We start from the raw sequence: 11,011 nt of genomic DNA, 5'->3' as shown, positions 1-11,011 counted from the left end.
CAAAGAAATTCTATCTCATGACACTGAATGAATAGCCCTGCTTAAAGGAAAGAAACTTATCTCGTAAGAGAATCATAATGGACATTCCTGTAATCCGGCACCCCACAGGAGTGAAACTCTATCCTCCCGGTATAGTATCAGGCCTCTAAATTGCAAAACTCAAGCGTTAAAGGTTAGATGAACAATGAAATAGCAATAGGAATTGAAATTAGAAGGAACTAACATAGAGAAAATACCTCTTGAGATGATTACCATTGTCTGATTCGGCAGTTTTGAACCCGAAGCTCTGCAAGCTAGTAGGAGTTTGTCCCTGCGCTCCCAAGGACTTGATAAGGGCCAATCCACGGAGGTTGAAACTTTGCTTTATGGTGTGTAGAAGCATCCAGGCGCCAAACGACATCACCTGGGAGGAAGCTTTCACCTCGCTGCTTCACAAGCATGAGAGCAGTGCAATATTGCTGAATCTGAATACGAACGGCCTTAATATCTCAATCCCTCATCCAGCTGTATCAATTGATCTGTGCAGTTGGTGTGAATATCCTATGATGTCCCAACAGTTCTAGTGGGATCCACTTCCTCACTTCCTAGGCGATCCAGTAGGAAGGTAAACAAAGTTGTGAGGGAAGAACCGCTTCCAAACCATACACCAATCAAAATGGTGTAAAACCTGTAAGGAGCTTCTTTGTTATCCACAAAGCATGTGGTAATAGAGTTGGCTATGCACTCCTGAACAACCTTCTGGAGAATTGACTTAAGTGACTTGTTCGTGACCTCGGTCTGGCCATTCCTTTGCCAGTAGGAGCTTGACGTCAGATGAGAAATTCCAAGCTTTATTGTCAGCTCAACAACAATAGCGCCTAAGAAGTGTGATCCTTGATTAGAAAGTAGGAGGTTCAACAGCGATCTATTGTGGCAATCAGCACTGCATTGCCTTAAGCAAGAATCGGAAGATCAATTCAAAAACGAAGCACATGGACACAGTACACCATTTTCTTCGAGACCAGTATGAAAATGGAATCGTCGAGCTTGTGTATTGTCTTACTCAGGACATGATTGCTGACGTTCTGACCAAGGCACTCTCCTCCAAAATTTTCTCAGTTTCAGGCTGCACTTGGCATCTGCGAGAGTGTTACCGTGGCAAGCCGTACAACGTACTGGACAGACACCAGTGCCAACTAGGACTAGACCAACAGTGCCAACAGACGTGTTGTTTTTTGACTAAAAATCTCATGAATAAAAATTCATTCAATGGTCAAACACAACAGTCTCGGCATGAATGCCGTTCTCTCAGTCAGTTCATTCTCGCTGATGGCACTCTGTATTGCTGACATGGAGATGGCACACTCCTCCGTTATTGAAGCTTCACAGCTCTTAGTTGCAACACATGAGCAATGAACACCAGCAAGAATATATTATGCGTGGGGTACTTTTGGCCCACACTCTACCGTGACAGTGCTCAGTATGTTTAACACTCCCAACCATGTCAACAATTTCAGACTGTTCGTCTACATGATAAACACCTGCTACATCCGATTCACCCAGAAGGACCGTTTATGCAGTGGAGTTTGGACTGCTCAGGACTTTGTTCTCTGCTTCAGCCCATTTAATAATGCTGTTTATAGCCATAAAAATGTAGGGACACCTACATTTTCATGGCTATAAATACCATTATTAAATGGGCTGAAGCAGTTTCTTCTCCGGTTTCTGATCAGCAAACGACTGTTGACTTTCTGTACACGCATGTTTGCTGTCATTTTGGAGTTCTAAGGATGGAAGAGAGTGTTCCATGTCTGTTAGAAGACGGCGAAGCCAAATGGCCTTCTTGCAAGCAGCGCTAGCGGCCATATACTCAGCTTCTCAGCTAGAGCAGGCCACAACACTCTGTTTCTTGTTGCTCCAAGAAAGAGCTGCGTGTTGCAAGCTAAAAAAAATAGCTTGTGTGTGATCTTCGTGAATCTGGGCAGCCAGCCCAGTCTGTATCACAGTAGCCCTGTAAGCTTGTGACTTTTGGCGTGTAAAGTAAGCCAAAAGAAGTGGTAGCTCGTAAGTAACGAAAAAATTCTTTTTACTGCCAATGTGCAAGGCCTGGATTGTCGAGAAACCTGCTTACCATGCTCACTAAGAAGGCAATGTCTGGTCGCGTGCACACCACCAGGTACATCAAGCTTCCCATGGCACTTCGGTAAGGAACGTTCGCCATTTTCCTCCTATCCGAGTCTGTAGAAGGAGTCATATCCTTCTACAACAACCATTGGCATGGGTGCAGGCGCACAAGAGTCCATGGCGAATCATTGCAGGACATCTTCCACATGCTTGAGAGTAGCCTTTCGCCACCAAGCGAGCCTTGTAGCGAGAAATGGTGGTGTGGGTTAGGAATCCTCATGGATTTAATTAGTTTACGCCCGGCCGGAGCTCTTTCCACCAAGGAGACGGTGTTGTTCTTGAGAAAGGAGTTATACTCCTCATCAAAGGCTGCAACCCATTTGTCTCTGTCATCGTCTGGTGGAGCTCAGCGTCCATCTCCAGGTGAACGTCATGGGGTAAGCCACAAATCGCGATTTTTGGATGGGAATTCCTCTCTTCCACTGATCTGTCCTTGGAGATTTTTTGTTTTTTTTTCCTTCTCTTTGTTTCGTTGGAGTTCTTTCGAGTTCTTTCTCACTGCCGTTCTTTCGCTGTTCTTCCATTATTTCATTGATTATTGTCTTTGTTGTATCGGTTTTTTCCCAAGTTTCTATCATTGACTTCCTCTTATAACTATTTGCCTGGCATTTTCTGTGTAGATAGAAAGAACATATTTTCTTTTATACTGTCTCTTTTAGCTACAGGAACTTTGCAGTTTTTCATTGTTCTTGTACTTGGCCATGAACTCTGGTCAAGGTTTTCACTTTGGACTGTCCATCTTTTTCCAGCCGAGTGAAGCAAACACGTACGCGGACGTGGAAGCTGCCTATCAGTGCTTGGAGCGAGACTATGGCGTGAGACAAAAGGATGTGGTGCTCTATGGACAGTCCGTGGGAAGTGGCCCGACAGTGGACCTAGGCTCCCGAAAGTTCGAGGCGTTGTTCTTCACAGTCCAATCCTCTCCGGCTTGCGTGTTATGTACCCCGTCAAGAGAACATACTGGTTTGATATCTACAAGGTATGAAAAGAGAGTTCTTTGATTTGATTTTCCTACCTTCGGTTCCTTGCAGAACATTGAAAAGATAAGACGCGTGAATTGTCCCGTGCTCGTCATCCACGTAAGTGATAAAGTTTCTTCTTTATTCTTTCTTCTTTTCCCCACTTGGTTCTAGTTCTAGGTGAGGAATCTGATCTTCATTTTCACAGGGTACCAGCGACGAAGTTGTGGATTGCTCACACGGCAAGCAGCTGTGGGATCTTTGCAAGGAAAAGTACGAGCCACTGTGGCTCAAAGGAGGGGTCACTGCAACTTGGAGCTCTATCCAGAGTATATCAGGCACTTGCGCAAGTTTATCATATCTCTTGAGAAATCCGGTGGCCCAAGGAACGGGGGAGGGATCCAAAGGACCCGGTCTTACTAACGAGACAGAAAAAACGCTTGTATTTTTATGAAACAGGTAGACGACCTGTTATTACAAGAGCTTTTTATCCTGTACACTTCAAAGAAATTTTATATCTTGTTATAAGAAGAGCCACGAAGCTCTTTACATCGAGACGAAGATAAATCATCCAAAGACAACGTGATTGGCAAAGGTTCCAGATTGTTGATGGTAGCCAGATGAATCTGAGACGACCTTTGAAGGATATAGCAAATCCTGGGGATATTCATTCATTCATTCATTAGCGGTCTTGTGGTGCCCACCAAGAAGAAGAAGCATGAGACCAACGGATTATAATAAGCTGTTTTGATGGTCTCGTGAGCCAGATATAATCCCAGACGTGTGAAGCAACAGTGAAACGTGGAAGTATCACTAAAGACCAAGCTTTTGGTGTTTCAAGAGCTATTCCAGAGATGAGCATTGTTGTGTTTTCTGGCCAAGTTCTTATTCTCGTTCATATCCATGTTTAATTTACACCACTCGCTCTTCATAAAATGTCACAAAATGCACATTGGTATGCATTGTCAAAACACGTGTGAACTAATAAAGAGTTTTAGTATTTCGTCCTTAAGTGCATTCCGGATCTAACAAAGATCAAAGATATCACTTAAAACTAACGTGAGAATAGACCATCTTAAAGCAATTTCACAATGCATAAGCTTGTGTGTGCCTTGTTGATGCTTGTAATCAACACATTCCTGCTCGTGGTAAGCTCACAATTCTTCTGCGACCAAAGAACTTGATTTGGCTTCTTGTAGAGTTTGTGGAGGCTTTTTGAAAACCTGTACACCCATCTCTTATAAGAAAAATGTGCTGAAAGCAAGTTGCCAAATGGTCAATGGCTCTAAGCACGAGTCAAGTTTGAGCACAGACGAGTGCGGTGGAGTGGCCAATTGCAGGCTCCAGCGCCCTGGATCAAGCCAATCAGCTCCAACCTTCTCTTGTACCAGTAACAACTCCCTCGGCGTCAATATGGAGGAATATGCGGGCAACAACGACGGCAACATGGTGTGTTGCAGGAAAAGTAATCAGTCTGGCACCTGCGGTGGATTTCTCAACAGTTGCACTCCTACTTCTTACGACCCGACCACCGGGATGCTGCGGGCTTCCTGCGAGAAAGTGGACACTACATGGAATCACAATGCTTCCCTGGATGTTAGGACGTGTACCTCAGATCCCAATACCAGCTGCTCTTTGCAGGGAGCCAAGCTGAGTTGCAACTATAGCAGCGGAGAGGCCGTGAAAATGGTCACTCTGGCAGCCAACAATGATGGCAATGTGGCATGTTGCAGTTCTGCACCAGCACCAGTTTAAGCAGAAGGAAGATAATAAAAACATTCAGTACAATGAAGGTCTTTGGAAAAGCTTGTTGATCTCTAGAGCTATTCTTGGCTTTTTACATAAATATTTGCAAAGTTACACGAAGATCACAGCTGGCAGACTAGAAGCACCTTGTCTTTCCATCACTTTGGACATACGCTCCGAGAGATGGAACTTAGGAAAGCTGGTGGCTGTGGAAATATATTTTCTTTTATGCTCTACAGGAACTTTGCAGTTTTTCATTGTTCTTGTACTTGGCCATGAGCTCTGGTTAAGTTTTTCACTTTGGACTGTCCGTCTTTTTCCAGCCGAGTGAAGCAAACACGTACGCGGACGTGGAAGCTGCCTATCAGTGCTTATGGCGCGAGACAAGAGGATGTGGTGCTCTATGAAAAGTTCATGCGAAGTGACCCGACAGTGGACCTGGCAACCAGGCTCCCGAAAGTTCGAGGCATTGTTCTTCACCTTTTGTTTTTCTAAAAAAAAAGAATAAAATAATGCACAATTGTCAACAAAAGAACTTGTGGTGGCAAGAAATAAGACATGGTATTTCGTCCTTTAGTGTGCATTCCGGATTTAACAAAGCCCAAAGACATCACAATTTTTTCTAATGAACATTAGAAATCACCTTAAGCACAATGCCAAAGCTTGTGTGCACGTCGTTGGTGTTTGTAATCAACACATTTCTACTCGTGGTAAGCTCACACCAAAGAAAATTCTTCTGCGGCCAGGAAATTTGATTTGGGTTCTTGTAGAGTTGTGATTCATCATGCGGAGGCTTTTTGAAAAGTTGTACACCCCTCTCTTATAGAAACAACGTCCTGAAAGCAACATGCAAAATGGTCAATGGCTCTACACACAATTCAAGTTTGAGCACAGACGAGTGTGGTGGAGTGGCCAATTGCGAACTCCAGGGACAGGGATCAAGGAAATCTCCAATCTTCTCTTGTACCAATGACAACTCCCTCCCCGTTGATATGGAGAATTATGCAGGCAACAATGATGGAAGCATGGTGTGTTGCAACACAAACGATGGCTCCGGCACCTGCAATAAATTTCTTGATAGTTGCACTCCTACTTCTTATGACCAGGCCACTGGCGTGCTGGTGGCTTCCTGCAAGAAATTGGACAGTACACAGAATGACAATACTTCCCTGGATGTTAAGACATGTACCTCGGATCCCAAAGCCAGCTGCTCTTTGGAGGGAGGCAAGCTGAGTTGCAGGTATAGCAACGGAGAGGCCGTGGAAATGGCCACGCTCTCAGCCAACAGTGACGGCAAGCTGGTATGTTGCACTGTGACCTCTGTGCATTTACAAAAAAGTGGTTCTGCTAGTAATAAACTGAAGAATTTGTCTTTGAAAAAGTTTCTCTGGAGCTATTCTATAGTGCTTTTCTTATTGGCTTTTACATATTGTGGTTTGATTGATACTTTTCACTTCTTAATTACAATAGAAAAGAAAGAAAAACACTAAATCATCCATTAACCCATAGTCTCATGCTAAGACAATTGTCTAAATACGTAATGGCAGACTGCACATCATGTGTGGACAAGAGAGTGTATTTTCCTTTTATGTTTGTGATTCTCATAGATTTTGCGCCACCCGAAGAAATCAGCTTATCCTTTTGATTTCCGTTTGTCGCATTTTCAGCAAGTCCATTTGGTATGTTTTTGAAGGGCTTGTTTATTTCGTCAAGAGATGGAAACGAGCAGCGTAACTAGTTGGGACCAAGTCAAGATCACAAAAGCAAACCCGGTCATATGCAATTGACCTCCATGAATCAAGGCTTTTCATGAATGTATTTTTCATCAAAGTCTGTGGTCCCATTAATGACCATACCGTCCTTGATATTTCTTTCAGCTGAAGGTTTGTAGGTTGAAGAAACAGGGACAGCATGAAGATGGCTAATAACTTTCTGGTGTTCCTGGGCCCCATGACATGCACGGTCGCAGCTATCATTTACTTGTTTTCACTTTCGTAGTGGTCCGACAGTGGACTTGACGGCCAGGAGTGGCCTAGTTGCATGGAAGCTTAACATCAAAATTTCGCTTTAACCGTTGCTTAAAATAAAATGTGAGAAAGTGGAGTCTTACTTCAGAATAAGATCGAGCCGAGCAGCATGACCGTCGTTGGGACCATGAGATTGTCATCCAAAGACGACGTGATTGGCAGCGATTCCACAAGTGTTGCTGCTAGCGAGATGAATGTGACACGAGCTAGAGTATCGAGCGGATCCAAGGCATAAAAGCCCAGATACGTGAAGTAATAGATCGACCTGAAACGATGGAAGAGTCACTAAAGGCCAAGCTTTCGTTTCGAAAAACACTTACGCGAAAGAGAGCGCTGTTCCACAGACGAACATTGCTGTGCTTCCGGCCCAGCTTTTTTTCTCATTGTATGGAAGCTTTTCACGCCCGAACTTCCTGCCTATTATGTCAGCAATCCCTGTAGCGCGAGAATCAGGCTAAGAAAGCTTTTGGATGGATTTACTTACCGTCACCGCCACACATCACAGACAGAGCTATCATTCCAACGGGAGAGTCACGCCAGAAGCACACTGTGCTTATGAAGAGCACCGCTACATAGTATAAAGGACCTCGTAAAAGCTCTCTATAAAAGCAGAACAAGTAACGATGAGCAAGAGAAGAAAAACTTCTGGTGTTGTTTAAATGATACTCCACTCACTTGGCATCGCCATCTCTACTCATCGACTTCACCACCCCTTCGTTTGTTCTCAAACCGAGGCCGAGGATTAGAAGACGCACAGCGTTGGCCAGTGGAACTAGCGAACAAATGTAGCGGGACGCCGACGAAGAGCTGTAAACAAACCGGTTTGAGACTCAAGAACCGAAAAACTTTGATGCGCTCTCGAGAAAGAAAAGGATTTTCTTTCGTTGATACCTGAAGAGGGGCCACGAAAGCATGAAGAGTGGACCCGTTGTCATATGGACGAGCTTGCGAGAAAGCTTCTGCGCTGAAAGAAAGAGGCAATTAGAACACAGGAGGAGGAAGCAAACAAATAGATGAAAGAAAGGAAGGACGAGAAGAGAACGACGTCTTGTTCTTTACCTGGTCTAGGACATTGAATCTAGTGAGTAGCTCGAAGCCTTGGACCCAGAGATAAGCTCCAGCCACCACCGCTCCCACCACCCCGAAATCCTGCTGGAATTCTTGGATAGCGCTCATGGCGGCGCACCGAGCAACGCGCAATCTCTTCTTCGTGCTGCTTGTAGATCGTCCCCTGCCCCATTCTTTGCGGAAAGAAACTCTCCATGCCGATTTGTTCGCATGGAGCATGCATAGCGCGCCGGATCGATGGCACGCCTGCATTTGAAACTGGAAATCGGCCGATGGGGGATGAAGCGACGCCGGCATTTCTGCTCGCCTACCGCGCCATTCAGAACAGAGAAGAACCCTAAACCCCACAAAATTGGGGAAATTTGGGTTAGATTTCTCAGCGATCTTCGATCAACTATGACAACAGCCTCCGGGTCGCCGCTTTCCGGCGGAACTTCCGTGTGGAGATCAAATATCTGACGGAGGGCGATCTATATGATTGGAATCGATGCCGCTCTTGCCAATGCTTTTCGGAAGATTTTGATCGCGGACTTTCTTTCTTTCTTTTTTTTTTTCTGTGTGGAGCAGTGTCTGAAGGACTAATTTTTTTCTTCTTAGTTGCAAAGAGAACACGTCGGTGATTCAAGACGAGCTCTGCGCTCATCGACTCGGTTTGGTTCCCGACAAGGCCAAAGAGGACTTTTCCGGTAGCGACTGAGAAGAATACTATTGTTTTGTCCTTCGAAGTGAAATGCAAGCGACAGGGAGATCGCATGCAGGTTCCGTATCTTCTCTCGGACTAATTTTTCGATTCCAGTAAACTCTGACCAGCTCAAATGGCTCCTTGGAGGAAGTTTACATTCGAAGGTCTGTAAGGTCTAAGATCTAAGGTCTGTATGTCTTTGGCGTTTTGTTTTTCTTTTCTGGCTCGATCTGATGCGAAAAGTTTTGCTGCTCTAGTCACTGTTGATTCAACTGGAGCTCTTCCACTCCTCACAGAAGCGGTAAAAATCCTTGCGTGTTATGTATCCCGTCAAGAGAACATACTGGTTTGATATCGACAAGGTATGAGAAGCGTTCTTTTGGATACTTCGATTTCGGATTCCGACTTTCGGTTCCTTCCACCGGTTTTCTCAAGCGACATGATAAACTTGCGCAAGTGTTTGATATACTCTGGATAGAGCTCCAAGTTGGAGTGACCCCCTCCTTTGAGCCACAGTGGCTGGTACTTTCTTTCCCACTGCTGCTTGCCGAAGCCTTGGACCCTTCCAGCCATTCATGGCAGCGCATCAAGCAGCGCGCAATCTCTTCTTCTTGCTGCTCGCAAATCATCCCTTGCCATGCCGACTTGTTCGCATGGAGCATCCTGCAAGATCTGCCACTGACATTTCTCCTTGCTTCCCAAGAACCCTAGAAAACAGAGTATTGTGAAGAACCCTAAACCCCACAAATGGGGGAAGGCGGAGGGCTGCCCGCGCATTTGGAGCTCCAGCGCACTCGCGTCATCTGCGCTTCGGATGCGCCTTCGTATGTAAGTCGCTGCTTCTCTCTAGGCAGATTTGCTTAGCCATTTTTCTTGCATTGATCGATCGATCCACCGATAGACAGAGACTGTCCAGTACTCTGGGGCGTATTCTTCGATCAACTATGACAACAGCCTCCGGCTCGGCGATTTCCGGCGGAACTTCCATGTGGAGATCAAGTCTCTGACGGAGGACGATCTCGAGTTTGATATGATTGGAATCGATGCCGCGCTTGCGAATGCCTTTCGGAGGATTTTGATCGCGGAGGTAAGAGAAATACTCTCTTCTAATATTTTCTCGAGCACAGTCTGTGGAACTGTTTTTTTTTTCTCTCCTTCTTTTGTAGGTTCCAACCATGGCTATTGAGAAAGTTCTCATCAAAGATAACACGTCGGTGATTCAAGACGAGGTCTTCGCTCATCGCCTGGGTTTGGTTCCCATCAAGGCCGATCCAAGACTTTTCAACGAGAAAACTAGTACGTTTTTGCTTCTCTTTTCTTCTTCGTAACGCAAAGTATTTTTCCAGACGAAGATGTAGCGACCGAGAAGAATACTATTGTTTTCTCCTTAGAAGTGAAGTGCACGCGACAGGGAGATCGCATGATCAATGCTTCAGGTTTTTTTTTACTTTCGTATCTCCTCTCGCTGTGATTGATTAATTTCCGGTTGCAGTAAAGTCTGACCAGCTCAAATGGCTTCCTGGAGGAAGCTTATATTCTATGACTGACGACTCAAACAAAACTTACACATCGTTTAGCTGCCGGCAGGATACGATTCAAAACGATATCGCTCCAAGGTACAAGGACATTTTATTGGCAAAGCTTAGACCAGGTCAGGTAAAGTATTCTTGCTTCGTGCGTGTTTTTTATTCTCAGTTTTGGATGACAATGCTTTCGTAGGCTATTGAATTGGAAGCTCACGCCGTCAAAGGAATCGGGAAAACGCACGCGAAGTGGTCGCCCGTTGCTACAGCCGCGTACAGGATGCTTCCGGAGGTATACAGCTACTTGCTTACATGATCACGACCATAATTTTCTAACAAGTGTTTTAACAGGTTGTCTTGCTAGAAGAGATCGAAGACGAACTTGCGGAAGAGCTGGTCCAGAAATGTCCCATGAAAGTGTTTGACATAGAGGACATCATGGGAGGTATTTGTGTTGTTTTATAAGCTCGTCTCTAGTCTCTAGCTGATGTTCTTCTTGCCAGGAAAACGAGCCAGAGTAGCGGCACCGAGGAGCTGCACGCTGTGTAGGGAGTGTATACGAGGAGACGATTGGGAGAAGCGAGTTCAGCTCAGGCGTGTGAAAGATCATTTCATCTGTAAGTTTTTGGTCACGCGATCGTTTTTTTCTGCTTGATCTGATGCCAAAGTTTTTGCTGCTCCTCCAGTCACTGTTGAATCGACTGGAGCTCTTCCACCCGAGGTTCTCTTCACAGAAGCGGTGAAAATCCTCTCAGCGAAGTGCCAGAGAATCTATAATGAACTCTCGTGAGATGAAGAGATTTTTAATTCACGAGCATCTCCCACTTTCTCTCGGCGAATATT

The 11,011-nt window shown here is 45.1% G+C and overlaps 2 protein-coding genes, 1 long non-coding RNA gene and 1 pseudogene across 5 annotated transcripts; 3 read left to right on the top strand and 1 right to left on the bottom strand.

Annotated features, from left to right (window-relative positions):
• The first annotated feature begins 2,808 nt into the window (after positions 1–2,808).
• LOC112346428 lies at positions 2,809–3,671 on the top strand (annotated as a pseudogene).
• Positions 3,672–6,657: 2,986 nt separating this feature from the next.
• LOC112346427 (phytol kinase 1, chloroplastic-like) lies at positions 6,658–8,304 on the bottom strand. 3 transcript variants are annotated; one of them, XM_024675422.1, is made up of 7 exons: positions 7,955–8,304; positions 7,787–7,854; positions 7,571–7,702; positions 7,380–7,495; positions 7,216–7,330; positions 6,979–7,160; positions 6,658–6,933 (listed from the first exon to the last, which is right to left on the bottom strand). In XM_024675422.1, exons 1-6 carry the CDS (start codon positions 8,258–8,260, stop codon positions 6,980–6,982), a joined length of 918 nt encoding a protein of 305 aa, XP_024531190.1. In that variant the 5' UTR covers positions 8,261–8,304; the 3' UTR covers positions 6,658–6,933; position 6,979. The 3 variants fall into 3 exon arrangements, with proteins under 3 accessions (XP_024531190.1, XP_024531191.1, XP_024531188.1); XM_024675423.1 differs by having other exon boundaries at positions 6,658–6,900; XM_024675420.1 differs by having other exon boundaries at positions 6,658–6,915; positions 7,955–8,302.
• Positions 8,305–8,752: 448 nt separating this feature from the next.
• Positions 8,753–9,029, top strand: LOC112346429. The gene is made up of 2 exons (XR_002992417.1): positions 8,753–8,832; positions 8,903–9,029. It is a non-coding gene; the product is annotated as an uncharacterized LOC112346429 (long non-coding RNA).
• A 333-nt stretch (positions 9,030–9,362) lies between these two features.
• LOC9632496 (DNA-directed RNA polymerases I and III subunit RPAC1) lies at positions 9,363–10,997 on the top strand. Its single transcript, XM_024675418.1, has 9 exons — positions 9,363–9,473; positions 9,547–9,732; positions 9,812–9,941; positions 9,992–10,081; positions 10,138–10,301; positions 10,365–10,460; positions 10,520–10,613; positions 10,672–10,785; positions 10,855–10,997. The coding sequence occupies exons 1-9, from the start codon at positions 9,393–9,395 to the stop codon at positions 10,956–10,958; spliced, it is 1,059 nt and encodes a 352-aa protein (XP_024531186.1). The 5' UTR covers positions 9,363–9,392; the 3' UTR covers positions 10,959–10,997.
• Positions 10,998–11,011: the final 14 nt, after the last annotated feature.

The sequence above is a fragment of the Selaginella moellendorffii genome, unplaced genomic scaffold, assembly GCF_000143415.4.
Source record: "Selaginella moellendorffii unplaced genomic scaffold, v1.0 SELMOscaffold_14, whole genome shotgun sequence".
Taxonomy (NCBI): Eukaryota; Viridiplantae; Streptophyta; class Lycopodiopsida; order Selaginellales; family Selaginellaceae; genus Selaginella; species Selaginella moellendorffii.
Note: the sequence above shows the minus strand (reverse complement) of the source record. Positions and strands in the feature narration are given on the sequence as shown.

What these genes read in the sequence shown, in the direction of transcription:
- LOC112346427 (XM_024675422.1), bottom strand. Translation starts at nt 8,260, where the DNA reads ATGCCGGCGTCGCTTCATCCCCCATCGGCCGATTTCCAGTTTCAAATG. An exon ending in CTTTCGTGGCCCCTCTTCAG is followed by an intron (nt 7,703 to 7,786) that starts GTATCAACGAAA and finishes GTTTGTTTACAG; the next exon opens with CTCTTCGTCGGCGTCCCGCT. An exon ending in TGTGATGTGTGGCGGTGACG is followed by an intron (nt 7,331 to 7,379) that starts GTAAGTAAATCC and finishes CTCGCGCTACAG; the next exon opens with GGATTGCTGACATAATAGGC.
- LOC9632496 (XM_024675418.1), top strand. Translation starts at nt 9,393, where the DNA reads ATGGGGGAAGGCGGAGGGCTGCCCGCGCATTTGGAGCTCCAGCGCACT. An exon ending in TCGCATGATCAATGCTTCAG is followed by an intron (nt 10,082 to 10,137) that starts GTTTTTTTTTAC and finishes TTCCGGTTGCAG; the next exon opens with TAAAGTCTGACCAGCTCAAA. An exon ending in CGTACAGGATGCTTCCGGAG is followed by an intron (nt 10,461 to 10,519) that starts GTATACAGCTAC and finishes GTGTTTTAACAG; the next exon opens with GTTGTCTTGCTAGAAGAGAT.